This window comes from Zootoca vivipara, chromosome 5 (assembly GCF_965207765.1).
Source record: "Zootoca vivipara chromosome 5, rZooViv2.hap1.1, whole genome shotgun sequence".
Classification (NCBI taxonomy): Eukaryota; Metazoa; Chordata; class Lepidosauria; order Squamata; family Lacertidae; genus Zootoca; species Zootoca vivipara.
The window spans coordinates 75,276,980-75,303,109 of NC_142588.1; the positions used below are offsets into that span (position 1 = coordinate 75,276,980).

Genomic DNA, 26,130 nt, shown 5'->3' on the forward strand with positions numbered 1-26,130 from the left:
CTTGTGTTTTTCTTTTTTAATGCAAGCAAGCCACAAGTCGCCAACTGTGTTAGGACTTCAGGATCCCTCTACTTTGGTATTTAAATTGCAGGGAAGGGGGCAACCCTTAGAGCCATGTTCAGTGAAATAGCCATATGGAGAGAATTAATGAAAATAAGTATCTTGAAAATGGAGAGGATAAGCAAAGAGGCTTGTTTATTCTAATGTCGTTCTGCGGGAAATTTAAGTCTCACAACACGCCAGTACAGACAAACACTGGCTCTCTGCAAATCATAGTTTGTAATACACATATGTACCAGAGTGGAGCCATAGCAATAGCCTCAAAGCAGCAGCGTCGCTGTGTAAGGATGGGGTGGTTGGGGCTACATGGGCCGTGAGCTTTTTGCCACCTTGCCCCTCTGGTAAGCTGCAGTGCTGCTAGGAGAATATTTTTGCAGCTCCACCCCACCAGGTGAGTCACTTTCTTATCTTCTCTGTCTGCTGGAGAAGGAGGAGGAGAGAAGAGAAGAGAAGAGGGTGTTCGTGCCCAAGGCTGCTTGTTGGCATAGTACCAAGCAACATTTTAGTACTGTGGTTGGTACTTTCATGTGGCTGCTCATCAGACCATTCCATGTGGATTGGGATTCTGTAATGGGAAGCAACCATGTTATATCACCTGAGGTATTGGCAGGCTCAACATTACTACCGGTAGAGCAGCGTGGGAACTGACCGTGCTGAAGCAACAGCCATGCCACTTAAGGTAGAAGTCGCCAGCTTTCTTGGAGTGAAAATTTGCGTGCTAGAGAAAACGTTGTGGGCACCATTCTACCCCCCACCATCCCAACCAAACACACACCACAATCTGTTCCACTGTCTAAGGCTTCTTTCAAGCCTAATTTCAGAGGAGTGGAGGGGACCCTGCAGGTGCGGAGGAAGACCTCGGTTGACACATGTGCAGTTGCCACGTGTGTGAACCCAGTATTGAGATAATGGCATTGGAATTGCACCTATGATAGGCTAGAGATATTCGTTTCCCTGCAGTTTCACAGATAAGGAAACGGTTAAGCAGAAGAAAACTGCAAGAGGTCACAGTTCTTTTTTCTTGTTTGTGTACTGTAGTCAGCTATGGTTACAAGTGCAATTTAATTAAACACTCAAGAGGTTTGTGGTTGGCTTCTTATATATGATTTTAAAACTTTGCAACAGTTTTTAGCAGTAAGCTAAAATAAAATAAAATAAAATAAGTGAATGCAAGGAAAGAACAGGTTTATGACTTCACTCCCTGTGAAGAATTGTCCTCAGTTTACTAAAGTTTTTAAAATGGTGGCAAATGGCTATATTTAGTGTGTCTTATTTGAATTATTTGATAGAGTAGAATTTCAAGGAAGGAATCGGACAGGGATAAATTACATGAATCCTTGGGAACCCATTCAGTGATGCTTGGGGGGTTCATTTTATATCATGTTTCACAGTCAGACCTACACAGTGCATAATACAGGAAGCCACATGACAGCCCACAAGTCATGTTTTGTGGACTAAAAGGTGCCTGGCAGTCTCTCCCATCCTCTGCACGCCATTCTTACAGTTTTAAGGCAAGGACTAAAGCCAGAAGATTTGCTGAAATCTTAGTTTGGCACTATACACAGCTGGTGGAGTGCATTTTAGTTTGCTGGGTCATAAATTCTGCAATAGATGTAGTTGCTTGGAGCAAGATCATAAGGCTGAGATAGAAAGGAAAGCTTCAACTCTGCATTGCACTGTGCATTGACAATTAATACAAAGTGCGTGATTTTGTGTGATCAGCTGATGAGCAGAAAACCCCCATGCGTTAGGGCAACTTCTCTTGTGAAATGACATGTTAATGTTGTGAATGAATGGAGAAAGCAAACTGTTACTCATCTGTTCATAATAAAATCTGGCCTTGGTCAGACCACACCTGGAGAACTGTGTCCAGTTCTGGGCACCACAATTTAAGAAGGATATTGACAAGCTGGAATGTGTTCAGTGGAGGGCAAGCGAGATGAGCAGGGGTTTGGAAATCAAGCCTTATGAGGAATGGTTGATGAGGGAGTTTGATAAGTTTAGCCTGGAGAATAGGAGATGGAGAGGAGATATGATAGGGGTGTCACATGGAAGATGGAGTAAACTTGTTTTCTCCTGCTCTGGAGGGTAGGACCTGAACCAATGGATTCAAGTTACTAGAAAGGAAATTCTGATGAAACATCAGCAATAACTTTTTGATGGTAAGAGCTATTCGACAGTGGAACAGACTCCCTTGGGAGGTGGCAGACTCTGCTTCATTGGAGGGTTTCAAGGAGAGGTTGGATGGCCACCTGTTGTGGATGCTTCAGTTGAGATTCCTGCATTGCAAGGGGTTGGACTAGATGATCCTTAAGGCCCCTTCCAACTCAAAATTCTACGATTCTATGAAAATGTTGTGATGAAAACATTGGGTCCATTCGTTTCCGTGGGTCTACTCTGAATAAAATTAGCGGGAAACAACCAATGATATGCAAATCATTCGTGTGCATGTGTGAAATGTAAATATAAATAAATATTTTTTTTTATTGGGATCCTAAGAACAAATGGACTTCTGCTTCTGGAAAAGATTTTTCTAGTCCGTTCTCTACTGCAGTAGCATAATTAACACACCTCCCTCCCAAAAATCAAGGGGCTTAATAGGAACAAGATGTGCAGCATGAGGCCTGTGTATGGAGGAGGGAAATCTATTGAAATTAGGACCTCACCTTAGTCATGAGCAGACATGTCTTCATTTAAAATATTTTAGTGCTGCCTTTAAGTGTGTGGTATGTGTGTGTGTGTGTGTGTGTGCGCGCGCTCCCAGTTAAAATACAATGTGGTACAGCTACAAAAATAAAGGCACCAAAGCCTGTGTAAATACAGTGCACATGTCTAGCACTCTAGAGGTGTGGTGCCGCTACAGAAAATGGACATTTCCCTTGGGCTCCCTGATCTTAATTGATCTCACATAAGGATCTCAAAAATATCAGAACCAATCTTGAAGTATGGATAGGGTTGTATGGGTGGAGGCTGACCACTTAGACTCGAACCTCTTTGCATGTTTTACCACTGTGCTGCAGTTTTCATGCAGTATGTTTAATCTAGCTGTTTGCTTCTCTCTACTTCTCTCAACCTAATTGACTTGATGGAAAAAGCAGCATTGGATGGGAACAGAAAGTCTTTTGAAAACAATTCCGAGGCCTCTGAGACATGATACAGTTAAAGCATTCCCTCCCCACCCCCCCTTTTAAAGCCTTCTTTGTTTACAGTTCTGTGGCTATAACTGGAGAACTAATAAATGCTACTATGCGCCATCCACAGTATGCAATAAATGGAGGGTAACTTGTGTATGAGAGAGATTACATGAGATGTAAGTCTATATGGGAAGTGAAGGGGAAATTATATTGGAATGTTTTTAAATGATGCTGAACGTTAATAGCTTCATTCGACCAGTTGAGCTAGAGAGAACTGTGTGTGATACTTACACTGGAAATGTGGAAGTGAAAATACACTCCACAGTATTAAGTTGAAAGGAACCAACTGGGCTGGATTATAAACAGAACTAAAATGTGTACTGCATTCCTGTAAATGGACTGTAATTCTATACTGAATTTCCTAGGAGCACCAGTGGACTCAGTGGAACTTAATTTTGAGTAAACGTGTGTTGTAATATCACTGGCAAACTCAGTTCTTTTCATAAAAAATAACCGTGTAAGCTCCCACTCATTTTCAGTGGATTGTATTCAACTAACACTCAGAGTCTGTGGGTTATGTCCCAAGGCACCGTGTGCATGGGTGAAATTGTATATAATTGAAACCCACTGAAAAAGCTGGCAAATACCCCGGCTCCGTTCCGCCCTTTGAGTGATGTTTCAGTGACATCCTTCTGACATTTCCAGGTGACTTCAGGATTTGGTGTGATGCACGTATACACAGTCACGCACATATTGAACACGTGCCTGTAGAGTTGTTGAAATTAATGTACCTAGGTTACTCATGATCATTTATTCTATTGGATTGGCTCTGAGTAGAAGTTAGCTGAATACCCGGTACTTTTAAACTTGCATTTCCAAGTTTCTTTCTATGCTGCCTTTTGGCCCAAGAGCCCCCCCCCCCAGGCTAGGAATGGGTCACTTGGTGGAGTCAGAGGTACAGCAATAGCTTCCTGGCAGCAATGGTCCTGCTGCTTACCAGAAAGGATGAGGCTGCAACAAGGTCAGGGCTGTGCAGGTGCAAAGCCACAAACTCCTGGTTGGTTCTGCCTGGGAGCTTACGCTGCCCCTTTTGTACATTTTAATTTGGAGGATGGTCAAGCAGCAGGGTCATTGAGGTAGATAGCGGTGCTGCTTGAGGTGTTCAGGTCTCCAGTTGCAGTGGTACCTCAGTTTAAGAACAGCCCTGTTTACGAACTCCGCAGAACTGGAAGTAGTTTGCGAACTTTACCTCGATCTAAGAACGGAAGCCGAATGGTGGAAGGGAGGCCTCATTAGGGAAAGTGCGCCTCTGTTTAAGAACGGACTTCCGGAATGGATTAAGTTCATAAACCGAGGTACCACTGTATTAAAGATTTAAAGGTCAAGAAAAACACTGTTGTCCTTCTGAACTTGGAATCTTTTGGATGGGTCCATATCTTAACATCTGTTGAAACCTCCGCTTCCTCCTGACTCAACAAAAAGTCATGCAGGTGTTAGTGGACCGCAACTCCCATGATCCCTGGAAATTGGCCATGCTGGCTTGGGCTGATGGAAGTTGGACATGTCCCCCATCTCTCAGGTGTTGCTTTTTATTCATAGATCTGAAAATACCTTTTTTAAAAAAAGTTCTATTGTATGTTTTGATGTACACATGGATACTTGTTGTGCATGCTTGTGAGTGTCTCTGGCCAGGCTTGCACACAGGAAACAAGCCCCAACTGGAAGGAAACCAGCTGGAGAGTGGGGTGTGTGCAAATCACTATCACACATCACTGCTCAGATAAAACTGTTTGAAGAAAATCACAACTATACAGATATTTCCTTCAATGGCTGTAAAATGGGCATGCTTTCACCAATAATCTAGGTAAACCTACTGTGAAGTGCTGCTTCTATATACAGTGGTACCTTGCAAGACGAATGCCTTGTGCAATGAAAAACTCGCAAGACGAAAGCATTTTGCAATGTTTTTGGTGACTCGCAAGACGAAGTTTTTTCCCTGTTTTTTTTTTTTTGCCGCAGCAAACCGCGCTTCGCAAGACAAAATTATCACAAGACGAAGCAACTTGCGGAATGAATTAATTTCGTCTTGCGAGGCACCACTGTATGTATAAAAGCGTAGGACTACACAAACAAAGTAGACATTTGCACCAGACAATGATTTGTTAAATCTAAAACTTTCATTTTGTAAGCACAGTTTAATGTCTCAAATTGTTGATTAATTAACCTGACATTTTGAACATGTGCCTGTACTTTCAGGCCAAACTTGTATTTTGAGATTGTTTTGGAACTACAGGTACTTATTCAGTTTTTCATCCTGGATAGAAAAGCAAAAGGTTCACTGGCTGAATACCTCCGTTGGCACACAGCTAAGCACAGTGTTAATGCCAAAATGTTCTAAAGTAAAGCAAATATTCTCCCATTTTATCGCAGGATGTAATAGGGGGAAAAGGAGGGACATTCTGGACCGTATTTTGGAGGCAAGCACTAACTTCTTTCTCTTCTTTCTACTCATATTTTTACATGAGTAGAATGTGTCCTTTTATTTAAAATGTGTGCAGGAATATTTCCACTCTTGAGTGCTGCAGCTACCTTCATAAATTCTTTATTCTTAATATTGAAACAGACCGTTTCCTGTTTGTTTTGTTTGATTTCATTTTCTTTTACATCTTTCCTTCATTGAAGGAGCCTTCATAAGACAGTAGGTCATAAAGCTCTATACCGAAGAATGAGAAGTTACTGAAATGAACCTATTTAACTTTATCTTTGAATGATGCTGACTGATAGTATAGGGGTGTTGTCTTCTACAGTGGTTATGCTCCTACTTTTGCAGGACGGGGTTCAGAGAATAGCATTGGAAGACTTTTCCTCAGCCTCATGGTGACTGTGCTGTGGGATCGTGCAAGGTTAAATTCTATTTTGCATGCAGTTTAACCACTGAGTGCTATTATCATGGCATTGTGTTTTGTCAGCAATATGCTGATGACACTTAGTTGTATGTCTCCATTGAATTGGGTGGTGCTGTTCAGGTGCTGAACCAGGGCCTGGAGTTGGTCTAGGTGGGTGCCAATAAGCTGAGTCTAAAACCTGACAAGGTTCTATGGCTTGGTGGTTCCTATGTCTGGGAAATGGGCTCATGCCTTGTTTTAAATGGGGTCCATCCAAATGAAATTTCGGCCCAACCAAATGAAAATTTCAGTCAATGAAAAACAATAGAGGAGAAACATGTGTATTGCAAAAATATATGTAAATGGTTAATCATTTATTTCAGGTGAAGAAGAATGGGCTATACCAGACCATCAGCCAAGAAGAAAGGAAAAGGCAAGAGGTACCTTCATTATTATAGCCACAGTTTATTCATTACTTCATAAGCTTGCCCTCCTTTCATGCTTGCTTTCTGGAGGAAAACTTTTTAAAAATGTTGTTGTACGCTTTTCTGTTTTTTTTCCCTTTTCTGTTCCATTTCTGTGAACTAGATTATAGTAGAAATCGTAACTTTTGATACAGACTACCTGGGGTTTTGCAGCTTGCATAGAATGTAAGTGGGTGATATATCTATAAATGCAATAAATAATAATAATAGTATGCAAATGTTGTGAATATCTGAAATAAGCAGTCTCTTCAGTTCTCTGTCTGTTCAGTTCTCTAGTTGCTTTCTGAGCTATGCTTGTGAAAGGAAGAGCTCCTTCCATTTGCAGGAGTGGTGCCCCAGCATACGTTGCTGCCCGTAGAAAAAAATTGGGGAGATGATTTTCACACTGTCCCAGATGACCCTTCAACCCTCCTGTGCAAAATTCTGTGGGCTGCAGGGGATTAGGGGGAAATCATCACCCCTATTCCCACGAACGGGAATGTTCTGTGTGCAGAATTCCACACATAGGACCTCTTCATCCTACCCTATGTCTTCAAAGCAGAACAGGATGAATGACTCTTAAAAGCTTCCTGTTTTCTCCTCCTCATCAGTCCATTAGAGGCTACTGCTGTACCCCTTGATAAATGTGGATAATCTCCTCTAGTTGTTAGCAGTTTGATCTGTCACCTGAAAAGGGCTGAACCTCAGATCAGCACTTCCTGTTCAGGGAAAGATCACAAGCAAGGACCTGAAGAGCCTTCTGAAAATTAAGTCCAGTCTACGTGTGTACTGGGAAGTAAGTAAATAAATCTGCTTTTGGTTGCACCGTCAACACTTGCTAGGCAACAGCCAGAGGATAGGGCAGTTCTCTTCAGTTATACCTGAAGGAGCGTCTCCACACCCATCATTCAGTCCGGACACTGAGGCCCAGCGCCAAGGGCCTTCTGGCGGTTCCCTCACTGTGAGAAGTGAGGTTACAGGGAACCAGGCAGAGGGCTTTCTCGGTAGTGGCGCCCGCCCTGTGGAACGCCCTCCCATCAGATGTCAAGGAAATTAACAACTATCTGACTTTTAGAAGACATCTGAAGGCAGCCCTGTTTAGGGTAGTTTTTAATGTTTGAAGTTTTATTCTGTTTTAATGTTCTGTTGGGAGTCACCCAGAGTGGTTGGGGAAACCCATCCAGATGGGTGGGGTATAAATAATAAATTATTATGATTATGATTATTCGCTACAGATCAGGGTAAAAGAAGCTCACAGACATACTTGTAGGGACCCAGGGGCCTGTAGAATGTGTAGTAGGATTTTTAAAAAACGGGCAGGAAAATCAACTTGAGATTCAGAGGGCTTGGAAGACTTTCTGATGAATGGTGGTTATGAGCAATTTGGCAGCTGAAGGAAACTGGGACAGATGTGGGCCTGGAAACCTTTCCTCTTTGCGGTCATGGGACTTGCTGTTGTCAGTTCCAAATACAATGTGGTAACAAGCAACTGCATTGGTAGTTTACCTCTCGTGCCTTCAGGGCTCAGAGCAGCAAAGAAAATCACGGTTTCTGTCCAGTCCATTTCCATTGTTAAGGTAGCATCTCATGCCAACATTAGCTGCCCTTTCATGCTCATCTGGGAAGTGCCGGTCCTCCACTGCCAGCTGCACTCTGCCTCCAAAGCTAGCCTGTCGTGCTACATCTGCCATCGCTACACCTGCAGTCCACTGGTTTTAACCCTCCCTGTCCTGGTTTGTATCTTGTGCTGTTCCCTTAGCCACTTAGCCTACATTATTCTGAGGGCAAGAGGACTATTCCTCCCATTGGCAAGAAGAGATGCTGGGATGAACGCTGCCCCCCTTGAGCCCCCCCCCCCCCGAGGACAGAATGTGCCAGTGAGAAATGAACCCATTCTGTCTCCATAAATCAGGAAAGTTGAATTTCCCAAAGAGGGGGAAAAGGATACATTGGTGATAGTCAGGACTTTGGTGCCATTTCACTTAGGTGAGTGGTTTGTTTAAGCTGCAGGCATAGTTAAATAAATGTCTTTTTAAAAGCAGTAGTTACAGGTAGGTAGCCGTGTTGGTCTGGCGTAGTCGAAACAAAAAATAAAAAAATTCCTTCCAGTAGCACCTTAGAGACCAACTATGTTTGTCATAGGTATGAGCTTTTGTGTGCATTCACACTTCTTCAGATAATATTTTTAAAAGCAGTTATTAAAGGGGGCAGAGGCGGAAGTTATTAAGTGAGGTGTTTGGCTTTTTTTAAATAAAAAATTACACACATAATGGGTTGTGTTGGGTGATGTGTGTTGTTGCAGTTTATTAATGCAACATGCTAAATAATGTACAAAGCCAAGGAGAAATAAATAGGCTGAACTAAAGAGGATGGAGATGGAATACATATCTATCTACCCCATTAAACCATTATCACGTTCTATCCTTGAATGCATCTGCTTCTCCAGCAGGGCCACATACAAAGCATTTGTATATATTTGGTCTCTAAAGAGCTCCACAAAGCATGCATAAGCTATCAAGCTTCACACATCTGTTTGTATTGATGCCGTGCAAATGAACGATAACTACATTTCACACTGTCACTCATGGGGACTGTCACTTGTCTTGAGTAAGAAATAGTAATTGGCAAATGCATTATCATCATCTCAGATTAGTGTCACTAGATTATGCATGAGCTTAAACGTTCCTTGTTTTGGTGTTTTGGGATGATCGTTTTGAAGTATTCTGAAATCGGGGTAATCAACAACTTCTTTTCATTGTATGCTTTGCTAGAATGTATAAGTGTCCAACCCATATCTCATTTTCACTTTCAACAAACTGCTGTGCCTTGCCTTGAATTTCTTAGCTTGAAAGGAATCAATGAGGGCTGTGATGGAACTGGGAACAAAGAATTCTTAAATAGCATTGAAGACGAGGGCTCTGGTGTCCTTTCTTTGAAACACACACAAACACACACACAAATCACAGCAAATTAGTTACAGAACTCTGCTGCTCTCTTTAGGCAAGCCCTTTCTTTATGATTGCAGCCAAAGCAACAAATTGCCTGTGAGTGCAGCATAAATTTGGGGACAAGATGATTAGTGGGAAGCCTGAGTGATAGCACTGTGGCTTCTTCCATTCCCTCCAGTTAAGTTATAGATGGAATATGTATCACTGTGTTTTCCTAGTCATAACTTGAGGGATTCGTAAAAACTAAATAGAAGCCACATCATGATCCCAACTGATACGTCAAAATGTCCTCCCATTGCAAACAACAACAACACATGCATTTCATTTATTTAAGGTATTTATATACTGCTTAATCATTAGAATTTCTAACCGGTGGATATAGAAGCACCAGATAATATTTTACATTAATGGGGACGTGCTAATTAATAAACCTGCAACCAGCTTTTAAGTATGTGTAACAGAAATAATTTCATGTTCTCCTGCCCCTGCAGCTCCCTACCCACCCTGTGTTGTTTTCCCATGTCAGATTTCAGATTGTAAGCTCTTTGGGGCCGGGGGCCTGTCCTGTACACTAGTGCATACCGCCAGTGTATCATCACACACTGGTGGTGGTATACAGATAGTCAAATAATACTTTAATCAAGCCTCCTTCTCAGGTACAGGTACTCTGTTTTAGGCATTCAGCTACCTGAAGGAAAGAAGCTGGGGGAAGAGGCTGATAGGCAGTGCTGTGTAGGATTTGCCAGAGTGAAGAGAAGAAATGGGTTGGGAAGGCTTGTGTGGGAGGCCTGTGTGTGCATTCTGGAGACCAGCCCATCTCCTTTTCAGCCAGCTGACCTTTTGCAAAAGTATCTGGCAAAGCTGCTTCTCAGTTTCCACTGCTTTCAAGGAGCTGAATCTTCAACTATGCAGGGTTTCTTTTTTCATTAATTGGGGCATTTGCTTATACAAGGTTTCCTAATAAAAACCACGATCCCTTCCTTTTGCTTGGGCTACAAAGAGCAAACATATATTTTATAAATGACAGCTTTTTAATTTCTGCAAACATTTGTAGTTGGTGCTATTTGCTAATACTGATTTCTCAAGCACTTTGCGTATAACAGTTACTTTAACATTATTGCCAGTTTTGTTCTTTGTGAGGGTTAGGTTCTTTGTGAGGGTCCAATTCAGGTGCAAAGATCTTGATCTGATATCTGACCATGGTTTATTTATTGGACCAAATACAAGCATTGTGGCTACACACAATCCTCCCTTCTTGCATATGCCTCAATGCAAAATTCTTGAAGTTTGTTCACCCAATTTCCATTATATCCAGACTGGGGGAAATATATTTTAATAACTGCCAACAAACTATGAAATCAGGATCTGATCACGCAGGCACTATGCTAAGTTCTCAGTCCCATAAATCATGGTTCATTCAAGCGAGATAGTTAATATATCTCATCCAGGTCATGAAATCCTGCTCATGGCCACCCCGTGAACTTCATTGCTTCAGGAGGGTTTTGATCCTGGATTTTCGCCTCCTAAAGCTAAAAGAAGTGACCTGTGTGTGTGTGTGTCTCCTCCCCCTTCCCACATGCAGGCTATATTTGAAGTTATATCTTCAGAACATTCATACTTGCTCAGTCTGGAAATCCTGATCCGGATGTTTAAGAACTCCAAAGAACTGGGCACTACAATGACCAAAACAGAAAACCATCACCTTTTTTCCAATATTGCGGATGTCTGCGAAGCAAGCAAGAAGTAAGTTTTAAGCAGAGGTCCTCCCCCTTTGTTCTGTTTATGCCCAGGAACTTTTATACACTTTAATGTTGTTAAGGGGAGTTCAGATATCCTCCTACACCCATGCTTTGAAAGAATGTGTGAGGGGATGCAGGGTTCCATGAGGAGCTTCCCTGTCAGCACTATTTGGCCAATGTGTGAATGGGCTCTATGCATGTAGAGCCTTTTCAAATGCCATCTGAATGTTTGGATTGTGGGGAGGGGGCGGTCATGACCACTGCATGCTTTGGAGGCGGAGCTAGCCTGTGATGCCTTTTGAATCCATCTTGTGTTATTACAGTGTGTCTGAATCTCCCTGTTGGCAGTTACCATTGCTAATTGTTTCTTAGTGCATTTAGTTCATCTAAGGAAGAATAAAATATGACAAAATTCGCAATGCGTTTCTGGAAATCATTCATTAGATGAGCGTTCAGATAATGAGTTTGCAATATCCACTGATTACTGTGGGGAAATTTCTAATGCATTCCTGACCACTGAATTTTGACCCCCTAAAGCAGGCATCTCCAAACTTCGGCCCTCCAGATGTTTTGGACTACAATTCCTGTCAGAGGGCCTGGTATGGCTACTCTAGAGTAACGACTCCAGCATGGTCTTTTAAGGTTTTTATTAAGTGCTGATTATTTACAGTGTTCAGAGCAGTAAAAATGCATCCTTAAGGTGAGGTGTCTGAACTCCCGAATGGCGATTGGCGCGTTTTCTTCCAGCACCACAGCTTTGGCAGACCCAACCTCTTCCCCCTACGTTTGCGTCGCAATTCGGGAGTTGGGGGAATTGGCCTCCCCCCTGTGCGTCCAACTTCCTGTCCCACCTGCGGCCTGGGCTCCACAACCTTGCCTGAGCCTCGGACACCACTTCCTGACTCTCCGCTGGAGGCAGAGCTCTCCTTACTCTCTCCCGCGCTTGGGGATGGGCTGGAACTTAAGATGGGAGGGACTTCCCTGTATCCCTCGTCCCTCACATCCATCCCCCTCCCAGGCTCCTCTCCCCCCCTTCCTAGTGGCTCTCCGCTTGCTGGGGACAAGTGAAACCCCAAGAAGTCTGTGGCATCCGAGCCTGTGGGTGTAAAAATCTCCCCCCAATCCTGCGATCTTTCTCCTTCCCCCTGAGAAGACGGGAATCCCAAGAAGTCAGTGGCGTCAGAGCTGGTGGGAGTAAAAATGTTCTGCCAGTCCTCTCCTGCCTCTGACGTCGTTGACCTCGGTGAAACCCACACCTCTTCTTCCGTGTCCTCAAATTCCGCTTCCCATCTCCATGGAGAGCTGCTGCCTGCTATCCCTTCCTCCTGCCCCTCTCCCTCCCTTTCCATGTGCCAGGGCTTGGGCCTGTGGGGGAACAGGGCGTGGAACTCTTCCACTAAAAATTCCTCAGGTACTTCTGTGGCCGGTATCCACTCATTGTGGGACGGCGGAGTGTCCTCCCATGCTATCAGGTACTCCAGTCCTCTCACCCCTCTCCTTGAGTCTAAAATCTCAGTTGCCTCATTGAGCTGTCGGGCGTCTCCCGTCTCCCCCCCTCCCTCTGGAGGCTGATCGCTGTCCCTGAACCTGGTACTTTCCCTGTACGGCGACAGCAGCGATCTATGAAACACTGGGTGCACTCTCATGTCCTCCGGCAGTGCTAGCCTGAAGGCTACCGGGTTGACCTGTTGCGTGACCGTGAAGGGGCCCAGCCTCCTGGGTGCTAACTTCTTGCATCGCCCCCTGGTGGGAAGACCTTCCGAGGATAACCAAACCTTGTCCCCCACCCTAATGACCTCTCCCGGTCGCCTGTGGCGATCTGCCCCCTTCTTGTACGCTTCCTTGGCCCTCTCCAAGTGTTCTCGGAGCTGCTGGTGCACCGTCTCCAGGTCCTCTGCCCAATCCTCTGCCTGTGGGCCCTCTTCCTCCTCCTCCCCCTCCCTCTCCGGGAAAGATCTGAGGTCGCGCCCGTAGTTGGCCTTAAAGGGCGACACCCCTGTGGAGACGTGCACCGCATTGTTGTAGGCAAATTCTGCCAGTGGCAGGCGATCCACCCAGTCCGTTTGCCTCTGGCTGACGTAACATCTCAGGTACTGCTGCAGAATGGCGTTGACCCTCTCCGCCTGTCCATTGGTCTGCGGGTGCCTCGCCGTCGACAAGCTGACCTCCACCTGCAGGAGGTTCATGAGCCGCCGCCAGAACCTGGAAACAAATTGGCGGCCACGATCCGAAATAACCCTTAAAGGCAATCCATGCAGTCTGAATACGTGGTCAACAAACAGTTTGGCCGTCTCTTCTGCCGAGACCGCCCTGGCACACGGGATAAAATGGCACATTTTGGACATGAGGTCCACCACCACCAACACTGCGGTCTTGCCCCTGGACGACGGCAGGTCTGTGATGAAGTCCATGGACACTACTTCCCACGGCCTGTGCGGTGTGGCTAAGGGCTCCAGCAAACCTGCTGGTGGCGCTCTGACCACCTTTGCTCGCTGGCAGGTGTCACATCCCCTTACATAATCCCGAACATCCTCCCGCACCCCTGGCCACCAGAAGTGTCTCATGACTAGGTGAGTGGTTTTGTCCCTTCCAAAATGACCCGCCGTTGGGTTGTCGTGCATCTGCTTGAGGGCCTTACCTCTCAGCTGTTTGGTTGGCAGGTACAGGGCTCCCTTGTAAAAAAGCAAACCCCTCCTTTCCTCAAAGTCTTTGGCCTGCTCCCCCCCCTCTCAGTTCTCTGAAGATGCGGGTGGCAAATTCATCAGCTGCTGTCAGTGCTGTGAGTTCTGCCTCGCTCACCACTGCTGCTCCGCAGGACCATGCTGATGGGGGGAAAATATGCCTGGGTGCCGGTGGCAACTCCTCCTCCATGTACTCTGGCTTGCGGGAGAGGGCATCCGCCCTGACATTCTGCTCTCCCGGGATGTAGTGGATGGAGAAGTTGAAGTTCGAGAAGAACTCTGCCCACCGTATCTGCCGCTGGTTGAGCACCCTGGCAGTTCTCCAGAACTCCAGGTTCTTGTGGTCTGTGCACACCTGGATGGGGTGCTTGGCGCCCACCAGGAAGTGTCGCCAGTGCTGGAACGCAGCGTGGATCGCGAGAAGTTCCCTGTCAAACACTGTGTAGTTGCGTTCCGGCTGGGTCAGCTTCCTGGAGAAGAAGGCACAGGGTCTCCACTCTCTGTTGGCGTCCAGTTGCAACAGAATCGCTCCCAGAGCCTTGTCCGAAGCATCTGTCTCCAGGCGTAGGGGCGCATCCTGCACCACGTGGAACAGGTGCTGGTCTGAAGCGAATACCCTCTTGAGGCTTTCGAAGGCTGCTTGCGCCTCTGGTGTCCACCGGAACTTCTGCTTGCCTCTCAGGCAGTCGGTGATAGGAGCCGTGACGCGAGAGAAGTTCTTGATGAACTTCCTGTAGAAGTTCGCGAAGCCTAGTAGGCGTTGGGCATCTTTGCGCGTCCTGGGGCTGTGCCAGTCCAGGATGGCCTGCACCTTGTCCTTGTCCATCGCCAGCCCCTTGTCTGACAGCTTGTAGCCTAGGAAGTCCACTTCTTTGGTGTGAAACTTGCACTTCTCCAGCTTCACATACAGGTGGTTGTCCTTCAGGCGCTGCAACACCTCCCTGACATCCTTCACATGCTGCACTGGGTCATTGGAGTAGATAAGGATGTCATCCAGAAAGACCAAGCAGTTCTTGAAGAGGAGGGACCCCAGGACGTGGTGCATGAAGGCCTGGAAGCATGCTGAGCCCCCTTGCAACCCGAAGGGCATCACCAGATATTCAAAAGAGCCCAGAGGCGTGAACATCGTGGTTTTCCATTCATCACCCTCCCGGATCCTAATCAAGTTGTACGCCCCTCTTAGGTCGAGCTTGGTGAAGATCTTGCCCCTGCGTGCCGCTGTCAGGAGATCATCCACTCTGGGCATGGGGAAAGCCACTGGCTCTGTCACCGAATTCAGCCGTCTAAAATCCACCACCAGACGGCGCTGTTGCGTGTCTTTCTTGTCCACCCAGAAGACCGGGCTGCCCCCTGCTGCCTTGCTTTCTCTGATGAACCCCCGCTTGAGGTTCTTGTCGATGAAAGCGCGCAGATCCTCCAGTTCCTGATCTGACATGGCGTACAGCTTGGCTGGGGGTATAGTTGCCCCTGGCACCAGGTTGATCTGGCAGTCAAAAGGCCTGTGTGGGGGTAGGTGGTCGGACTCCGCTTCGCTGAAGACCTCCTGCAGGTCCCAGTACGGCTTGGGTATTGCCTCACCCCCCTTGACGTGCATGGTGGCCACCGTGGCTATCGGAGGCCCCTCCCCTGGTTGGTGCTGCATGCAATGTTCCAGACAAAAGTCCGATCCAAAAGTGATGCATCTCTGGTGCCAACTTATGGAGGGGTCGTGGCGCGTCAGCCAGCTCATGCCCAAGACGATGGGGGGGTCTGAGATGGTTGTGACGTTGAAAGCCAGTGTCTCTGAGTGCCTTCCCACCGTCATTCTCATGGGGGGGGGTTTGATGCGTGATGGCCCCTCCCAGCAGCTCTCTGCCGTCAATGGTGGCCACGTGCAGGGGAAAATCCAGCTGCAGAAGTTGGATCTGGTGCTCTTCCGCAAAGTTTCTCGAGAAGAAGTTGGCTGAGGCACCACTGTCAATTAAGGCGAGGACTGTCAGGGGATAGCCATTTGGGAGCGTGAGCGTGACTTCTAGAACCACTCCTGCTCTGGGAGGGGTGGGCTGGCTGTGCTCCTCTCTGTGCGGGTGGGCGGGCGGGGGCTGTTGTCTGCTGACTGTGCCTGGCCGCTCCCCCTTGTCTCCTGCAGCCAGGCTGTCTCGTTTCCCTGCTGTGGTGCTGCGTCAGCTGGGGAAGGTACAACCGTTCCCGCCTTTCCTTGCCACTCTCTGCGATGAGGGCAGTCTCTGACGCGATGCCGGGGGGAGTTGCAGAGAAAGCAATTCCCGCCTCTTCCCTCCTTGCGTCTTGGCGCCGCCGGGGTTTGAAAAGCCCGCGCGCGCGCTCCTCCGATCTCCATCGGTTCCGGCTCTGGGCTTGGCCTGGGCGGGTGTGGGGGCGGGCCCTGGGGTGGGGTTTGGTGATGTGGTCTGTCCTGGGAGCGTGGGAACCAAGGTTTTGCTGCGCGCGTCGCTTGTTTGTCATTCCATCTGGATTCCTGTCTCACCCCCACCGCTAGCGCCGCTTTGCTTAACTCATCCATAGTTCGCGGTTTGGGACCTCTTGCCAGCTCATCCTTAACGTCTGCGTGCAAACCCATGTAGAAGGCTGATTTCACTGGCTCACTTTGCAGATCCCACCCCAGTTTGTGCACCAGCATGGTGAATCTCGCCCAGTAGTCCCTAACTGTCGATTTTCCTTGTGTTAAGTTATGAAGCTCCTCTTTAGTGGCCTCCATTTCACTGTCACTAGCGTACATTATTTTTAAAGCTTCTAGAAATAATTTTGCGTTCTTCATGCAAGGATTTTTTTGCGCGATGAGCGGTCTTACCCATTCTCGGGCGGCCCCCGTCAAATGCTCTATGATAAAGGAGACTCTGTGCGCGTCATCTGGGAATTCTGCTGCATGCAATTCCAGCGCATAATTTATTTCTGTCTCGAATCCTAGGTACTCCCTAGGGTCGCCGCTAAACTTGGTGACTAGGCTCTGTCCCCTTCTCACTTGGACTAGCTGCGGCTGGGGCACCCCCCCACCTCTAGCGGCTTTCTCCTCTTCCAACTTTTTCTGTAGGTCCAAAACCATCACCCTTAGCTGTTTCTCAGTCTCCTCTTTTGTCCTCACCTGGTCCACCAGCTTGTTCAGCTCCTCCTGCGCCCCTCGCGCTTCCTCTTGAGCGGCATGCAATTGCTGCTGTGCGTGCGCTGTGAGGTTCTGCAGCTCCTGCTTCGCTGCTTCGGCCTCCAGCCTCCAATGCTCAGCCTCTTGAGCGCTCATCGCTGCACTCCAAAGTAGCCAAAAAAAAAAGATTCGGGAGTTGCTGTCAGAGGGCCTGGTATGGCTACTCTAGAGTAACGACTCCAGCATGGTCTTTTAAGGTTTTTATTAAGTGCTGATTATTTACAGTGTTCAGAGCAGTAAAAATGCATCCTTAAGGTGAGGTGTCTGAACTCCCGAATGGCGATTGGCGCGTTTTCTTCCAGCACCACAGCTTTGGCAGACCCAACCTCTTCCCCCTACGTTTGCGTCGCAATTCGGGAGTTGGGGGAATTGGCCTCCCCCCTGTGCGTCCAACTTCCTGTCACACCTGCGGCCTGGGCTCCACAACCTTGCCTGAGCCTCGGACACCACTTCCTGACTCTCCGCTGGAGGCAGAGCTCTCCTTACTCTCTCCCGCGCTTGGGGATGGGCTGGAACTTAAGATGGGAGGGACTTCCCTGTATCCCTCGTCCCTCACAATTCCCATGATCCCTGACCACTGGTCCTGTTAGCTAGGGATCATGGGAGTTGTAGGCCAAAACATCTGGAGGGCCGCAGTTTGGGGATGCCTGCCCTAAAGCAAACAAACAACCCTAGGAAAACCTTCTGAAACTTCATAGTTACTGAAATACAGATCACAGATCCTCAACCAAACAGCAAAAGGTAGACAAGGAAGTACAAAATTCTCGGATATCTGAATCTGCTGTGTATAGATAAATTTCGTACTAATTTTTTGTGTTCAGAAAGCTGGGCCTGCATGTAAAAAATCCTGAAGTACTTTTAAAATGTAATAGCTTGTTCCTTCAGCAGTGGGAGTTACTACAGCAGAAGGGGCAGCCCACCCAGGAGGATCCACAGGGGCAGCAGATCCGGCCTCCAAGGAATTCATCACCTGTTGCTACTGCTGCTTCCACAGTGGCAGCAACAGCTGCTACATTCTCCTTGGAGGTTGGCTTTGCTTCCTCCACAGCATCCACGGTGGCCTCTTGGCAAACAGGGGCTGCTGGTCTCCTCCCACCCCTAAGGAAGAAATGGCAAGGGCTGCTTTCTGGGGTTTCCTGGGCTCTGTACCTGTCCAACATCATTCAGAACAAGCACCTTTCCACCTTTGATCAAAGGCCATCACCTTTGATTCCCACTTCAACCATTGGGTAAGGTTGATTAGATATTCCCCTCCCTTGTTCCCTATGTAGAGCTTCACTCCCCACCTGTTTCCAATGTAGATCTTCATTACCCCCCTTTCCCTGAAGCAGATATTTATAATCCCCTTGTTTCTGATGTAGGTCTTCTTCCCTGGTGCAAAGATGTAATGGGCTGGCCCTGGCAGAAACAATAGGCAAACCTGAAGCGCATCCTATGGTTTCCCCCTCATCCGTAGATACCATGTTTTTAGGACCCAGCCTTTATGTGCTGCTAAATCCTGTTGAAATCAATAGGGACATAGGCCTGTGAAATTGCATTTTTAAGCTAAGGATTTTATTGTTTCTTAAAATGTAATGCAACACTTTAAAAATGATCGATCTTTGAAGTTGTGTTGTGATACATATCATTGCCCTGAAATATATTTTAAGAGATTGTTTTCCTTTTTTAAAAAAGGCTGTGTATATGTTGCACATGTCCTTTAACAATGGATTACTAATGTGTTGCTGTAAAAATTGGCAGGTGATTCCCTGCAAAATCTGAACAATGTTAAAAGCTTTGACAGATTTCTTTAATTTAGGAATTTCTGGTTTGGAATCTCTCCATATCTCTTCTGGTTTGGAATCAAGCAAAGAGTAGTTTCCAAGCATTTAGAGATGTGTGGGAACAAGATTCACCCAAGTTAAACCCCTGTTGTCAGTTATTCAGTTGCATTACAGCAACTTGAGAAAATCGCAGTTGCGAAATGCTTATACTTGTTGACTCTCTTGTTTCAAAACAAGTTTGGGGAATTAGTTGTTGCTTCTTTGTGATCCAAATTGGGTTTTTTTTAAGATGTATTTCTGTCTTTCTGACATTTGTTTGGCTATGCAGCACAAAGTAATGTGAAAATAAATAAATAAATGTAAAATCAACAAAGGGTGGTGTTGAACTACATTTTACTCAGAGGCAGACTTATTGAAATTCATGGGCCTAACCAAGCCATGTTAATTAATTTCACTGGGTTTACTCGTGAGTAAAAGAGTTGCACTGTAAGTGATTTTAATATTAATTTAAAACAATGTGAATAGAAATACGTAAATATTTGCTCTTCTTTCTCGTGGTCACTTTCAGTAGATTCCAAACAAACAAAAGGAAGCTTTTCAACGTGGTTTACATAATTAACTTGTGGAAATTGTTGCTGCAGGGCTATATAGAAACATTAAATTGGAAACAAAGCCCATATTCCACAGCATCCTATGTTTTCTCTGTGACTGTGACAGTGCCATATAAGACCAAATGTCTCATTATTACATTATTACAAAGACCCCCTTCTTCTATCTTGTACCGAAAATTAGCTAGTGAGGAACTACCTTCAAGGCTAGTCTTTTCTGTGAAATACAGAAAAGGATATGATATGGTCTAAGTACATCAAGCTCTCTAGTTGCAACAACTACAGTATAATATTTGCCCTCAGGCACTGACTGCAGTGCTCAATATGTTGAGTTACTGTTTACCTGCTCTTAGTGGAAACTTGTACAGGATAACATTTCATTTGGCATCTTCCGTAAGCGGACAGTTACCTCATTGTGCCTTATCGGTTCATCTCTGTCCTACCTTACACCTAGCTACAAAAAGACGGTGTTTGCTTCTTTGAAAGGAAATACTATTTGTCCAAGTCATTAGGATCTGTGAAGTTTTTCTAGGTAGCCCATCAGTTTTTAACAAAATATGCAGATGACGGGGTCCAGGGCAGGTTTCTTCTTAGAATAAAATCATAAGCTCAAACAAAAATGTGGCAGATCCCTGGTGGGGGGCCCTGGTCAGTTTGCCTGGCCGCCCCACTCTCTGCATCAGTTTTCTCTCCTTGTTTCTTGACCAACCCCTTCTTTGGTCCTGGTTCGGTTTTGAACCCTTACCCTAAGAAGGACTCTGTGTTGACCCTTCAGCTCGTGGGTGTTGTGGATGCTGTGTGTTGTGTAGGCTCCTCTTCCTTACCTCTGTGTTGTGCTCTAAAACTCTGCTTGTGAGCAGCATAAGGACATGCTAACACCAGGGACTCAGGTGGCGCTGTGGGTTAAACCACTGAGCCTAGGGCTTGCTGATCAGAAGGTCGGCGGTTCGAATCCCTGTGACAGGGTGAGCTCCCGTCACTCGGTCCCAGCTCCTGCCAACCTAGCAATACGAAAGCATGTCAAAATGCAAGTAGATAAATAGGAACCGCTACAGCGGGAAGGTAAACGGCGTTTCCATGTGCTGCTCTGGTTTGCCAGAAGCGGCTTTGTCATGCTGGCCACATGACCTGGAAGCTGTACGCCGGCTCCCTCGGCCAATAATGTGAGATGAGCGCGCAACCCCAGAGTCGGTCACGACTGGACCTAATGGTCAGGGGCCCCTTTACCTTTACCTTTAACACCAGCCCTGCAGTCTAGCCTGGGTAGTGGCAATAGCAGGGTTTTGCTGCTGGCTAGGTCACTGCAGCTTACAGAGTGGGGGCTTTATGGAGTGCTTTGTATGTTGGGTGTTGTGATGCAGGATTTGTGTGCCAGTGGCATGTCCTCATTGTTGTGTGGCTGTTGTCTTCGTCTGGCTGTGGGCTGCTTGTGGCCATTGTTGCAGGCGCAGGCACTGATATGCGAGCTTTATTGATAATGCTGGATGTGCACTTGCTGCCCCCCTCCTCAATTAATCTGCTGTTTGGGGATTTCCCCCCCTGTATCCCCCCTTTTGGTTTAGTGAGTATTGGATATGGCTGCTCTTTCAACAGTGTAGCTGTAGTTTGGAGTGCAGGATTGATAACTGTCTTATTTATTAATTAAATTTATATAGTGCCCTTTCTCCCAGAGGAACACAGGGCAGCTATCAGAGTGTGGGATTGCTCAGTAGTGGCTAGCAGGGAGACACATCACTGCAGATCCTGACTTCCTTCTGGTAGCATTGCTGCGGTGTACCAGAATAGTCAGAGAGCAAGGCATAGTGGCTATTTTGAGGTCAGAGCAGTTCAAGGACATTGGTGGAACCAATTACCGTAGCTCTGACCTTGCTATTGCACTGCCCCGTCCCTCATTGCTCTGGCATATGTAATTCTTTTTTATTCTTTTTTTAACACAGTGCAAGTACTTTAAATATTTTTAAATTATTATTTTTCTGCTTCCAGGTAGTTTCAGCCAATTCAGAGTGAATTTAATGATTCCTGCTTAGGCAAGCACTTTATTCTCTTTCACAATAATCTCCCAGCAAAACAAAAGCGGCGAGCTTCCCCCCTTTTGGCTCAGTTCCAGTTTTAACTTCAATTAAATTACACCTGCGATGTCAAAAATGAAGTGTCCAAAACAATTCTGTCTTGTATATTTTCTTTTGCACAAGTTATCCATGTGTTGAGGTTTTGCTTGTGCAGGGGCCAAAAACTATCTTGCTTGGTGAGAGATTAATATTTAGCTATGTGCAGTTGGCTGGATGTTTGCTTGGGGTTTCAAGCATTAAACTTGACACACTTATTCATTGACCTCCACTAAAGATTTTTTGGTATCTTGTAAAGAAAGCAATGCCCAGTGGTGGACAAGAGAGTGACAGAATTAATTGAATCTGAATTAAAATGCTGTGCTCCTTCTAAGCATACAGTTTAAACTGGGTACAGTATTTGAAACCTGTGGGCCTCCAAATATTGCTGGACTCCAACTTCCACCAGTCCTAGCTAGCTTGGCCACTAGCCAGGGTTGTAGTGCAACATCTGGAGGAAAACAGGTTCCTGGACTCTGCCTTAAAAATGAAAAGCTTCAGTGGCGTAGCTTAAGGTATGTCAAAAATGTTTGCTTCCACAGGCATGATTGGCATGTTAAACTCTGCATGCTAATGTGGTGATAGAATCACCGCTCCTTAGTTTCCTGAGCTTGCAGTGATTCTTCTTCACCCTGCATGGGCTGCAGTTGCCTCAGTCTAAACTGATAATGGTTGGACAGTGTTCTCGAAGCTACGAACATGAGTTTGACCAAACTGCGGGAGGCAGTGCAAGACAGGAGTGCCTGGCGTGCTATGGTCCATGGGGTCACGAAGAGTTGGAAATGACTAAACAACAACACAAACTGATAATTCCCATTGCTTCTTTCAAATGCCTGCTTTTTCCTCAGCACTCCCTTTCAGTTCTCTCTAGCCTTTTCATGTGCTTTCCATACTTACTGTTGTTGACAGTAAGCACTGTTACAAATCTTTTTCATATTTCTTTTAGGGAGCAATCCCAGGCTTCCTGGAGAGGGCAACTGTGGGGCTTGAATGGAGCAGATGGCTTCTGGAAAACCTTGGTTTTCCCTGACAAACCAGCCAGAAAACTTTGCCAGCTCTGGTGTGGCATCATGATTTTACCCTCATTGTGATAAACAGGAGGGGAATTAAGAAAAACTAGAGGCTGAAAAGCAGTTCATCCATCATGAACTCTCCCTCCCCAGATCTCCGTTGCTTTCTCTGCTTATATTTCTGCAGTGTCCTAATTCTACTTAATAAGATTGTCAGGTCCATTTAAACAACTAAAGTCTAGTGTTGGTAGTTTAATTATGCAAGACTAGTGAATGTTCCATGTGGTTGGTAAGCTAACCATGCTAACCTAGCTCAGTGTTTCCCAACCAGTGTGCCTCCAGATGTTTTGGGACTACAACTCCCATCATTCCTGACCACTGGTCTTGCTAGCTAGGGATGATGGGAGTTGTAGTCCCAAAACATCTGGAGGCACACTGGTTGGGAAACACTGACCTAGCTGACCGTTCAGTCTCAATGACAAGTTGCTGGACTATTTGCAAAATTATCTGAAATAATCAAAGAGTTATTAATTATTTAGATAATGATAATAACATCCTTTTGCACGGATGTTTTAGTTACATAATTATTTCACATTGTAAACACAATCGGGCACACACACCATGCCAGATGTGCTATGTGTTAAGAGGAGAAATAGTAAAAGCAGTTGTTTCAGTTGTTTACTGATGTTTCTGGCTTGTAATTTTGTGCTTCCTTTGAAAACGTTTCAGAGTGTACAAAGGTGTACTGACAAAGGTTATTATGTTTTATCAAAGTGCTTTCAGTAGGGATTAGGATTGCAATATGATCATGTGTCGTAAAAGAAAAGCTTTTGTCACATGGTGAAAAAGGTTGTTATGGAAACCAACTCCGCCTCCATTGCTCTGTTACTGGGAACAAAGTTCAGAAAAACCTCTTGCTTTTATCCCGTTTACTGTGTAATATGTACAGATGAGTCCTAGGAATTTGAATCCCTGCTTTATCTAAGGCGGAGAATTTAGTAGCTGCTGTACCTAGTACCTTTTTATGGTTAGGTGTGCGTTTTTAAATAACACTTTCGTTGAGCCACTTTTAGTGTTCATTTAAAAAAACCCATGTACACTTTCGCTTTGACCCTGCAATGGATATTTGGGCGCAAAAATAAGTTTCTGTGTATACAGACTGTATTAAAAGATCTATGAATTTTGGTTTTTCAGTTGAATTTGTAAAAAGGAAGCCAGTTGTGGTTGTTTTGTAGAACTTGGGCGTTGTACATCGTTAGTGTATAATGAGAAGGCTGCTTTTTCTGTGTGGACTGTATTGTGGAGTGTTGCAACATAAGAGGCCACATGAAAGCAAGGAAAAAGAGAATTTATAAACAGAACGAAAGTTCACCAAAGGTCTTGGAAGAAGGGTTGACAGTTTTAATCAGTTGCTATAAAGTGTATGGAGTTGCAACAAATTCCAACCTGTTTTCAGTTTCTTTTGAACCAAAGTTTCCATTCTGAAGCCCATCGCTGAGTTCACCATGTGCTTTGGACACTCATGTCCCTAGCACATGACAGATGACTGCTCACAGGCAACCATAAACAGTAGACACCTGGTTCTTGCAGAGCATTATACTCATGAATGTACCCTTTTGAAAACACTTGTTTTTATTTTTGTTGGCCCTAAACTTCTTGTTAGGAACTGAATTCCCACAAGCAGCTTCTCTCAACAGTACCTTTTAAAGATGAAGCCACACAGTATCACCAGGGATGGGGGTGGGAAACCTAAGGACCTACAGATGTATACTCTGATACTGTGACCCTTCAGATCTTTCTGGACACCAGTTCCCATCAGCCCCAGCTTGCATGGCCAATGGTCAGCAATCATTTGACTGATATGATTCCTGGCTGGGGCTGATAGGAACTGGTGTCCAGAAATGTCTGGAAGGCTTCTAGTATCAGATGCCAAAAATGACAACTCCCTCCCTCTCTGTAAAATTCAGATCAACTTTACCCGGGTGATTATAAAGATGCACATTTTCTCCCTCCTTTCCTGCATAATTATTTGGAGACAGAGAAGTACATGTGAACAATATGCAACAAGAGTGCTGCAGGGGTTTCCCAGGTGGGTTAAAGAAAACAGGATACATTAGCACCTGCAGACTCCAATGTTTCAGAAGGAGGGCTAGATACAAGACCCATAATAGCTTTGCTGGCTCATCCAGTGCATATGCTGTAGAACAGTGTTTCTCAACCTTTTTTGGGCCACGGCGCACTTGTTCCGTGAAAAAAATCACGAGGCACACCACCATTAAAAAAGTTAAAAAATTTAACTCTGTGCCACCCTATATTATAATTATGACTGTAAGAAACACTTGCCAAATATTGCTTTCCGGTGGGTCAGTGCTGCGTATTGGCGGCCGCCAGGCTCGTTTGCACTGAGCTTTGGGAAAGAGGAGGAGAAATATTGCTTTCTGGCGGGTTAGCGTTGGCTATTGGCGGCCGCCAGGCACGTGACAATGCAAATCGCCCTTCTCGTCGCCGCACGTCGCGGCACACCAGCCAGCGTCTCGCGGCACACTAGTGTGCCACGGAACAGTGGTTGAGAAACGCTGCTGTAGAATGACTATGGTATTAGTTGTTGGAATCCATCTCTTGTTTAGAAACAGTGTACCATGGTCCAGTGGCTGACACAGCCCTCTTCACTGCAGTTGGGAGAACCTGTTTTTGATACTGCAGAGATAAGTTTGTGAATGTGGAGTTTTGTGCATGCATCCAAGATCTTATTTATGCAAGTTAAATAAAAAAAAATTCCTTCAGTAGCACCTTAAAGACCAACTAGGTTTTTATTTTGGTATGAGCTTTCGTGTGCATGCACACTTCTTCAGACACTTCTTATTTATGCAAGGAAATGCTAGATCAGAACAATGTGCTTCAGACACAGTTGCGTTTCTGCTTTAAGTTCCATTGGACCCAATAAAACACTGAGGCCTCTGCATTGGTCTAAATTGAAAAGAACCTGCAGAGCAATATATTGACTCCATGCTACAGCCCTTCAGCAAGAGCTGGTTAATTAAAGGAGAAAACATTTTCAGAGAGACCTCACTTTCTCATTGGGCAAGAAAGATTGATTAAAACTCAACTTTTCTTTGACTAGTGAGAGCAAAAGAGCCGTGTATACATTTTAGATGGGTCAATAGAGCATCATGGGAATAAGCAGAATGAGTTAGATTAGATTATTGCAGAGCAGTTATTTATTTTAATGAGGAGATAGATGGGAAAAGAATATGCTGTCATGAACTTGTTTAGTTTAAACTTTAATTAATCTCATAACCTTCTTAGTGATAAGAGGAAAGCACTTAAAGGAATCCTTTTGCATTGTTAAAAGGGCTTTAGACTCAATTTTGAATGGACCCATAAGTGTTATTACGATGTCTTATCCCCAACCAAATTCCTGTGAGGAAATATATGAAGCTTTATTTCAGCTTCAAAGATAAAAGGTTTGTGTACATTATCGAACTATTAACCAATGTTTAGATGCACCAAATTATTTTAAGAGCAAAGAATATTTATCCTGTGCTTTCCTGACTTAATCTCTACTTCCTACAAACT

The 26,130-nt window shown here is 45.4% G+C and overlaps 1 protein-coding gene across 3 annotated transcripts in view; it reads left to right on the plus strand.

Moving 5' to 3' along the window:
* Positions 1-26,130, plus strand: part of ARHGEF26 (Rho guanine nucleotide exchange factor 26) — a 70,946-nt gene that overhangs the window by 13,795 nt on the left and 31,021 nt on the right. For all 3 annotated transcript variants that reach the window (XM_035134044.3, XM_035134046.3, XM_035134045.3), the window contains exons 5-6: positions 6,463-6,519; positions 11,074-11,234. In XM_035134044.3, the coding sequence (XP_034989935.1) occupies positions 6,463-6,519; positions 11,074-11,234 (218 nt within the window). The remainder of the gene's footprint in view (positions 1-6,462; positions 6,520-11,073; positions 11,235-26,130) is intronic.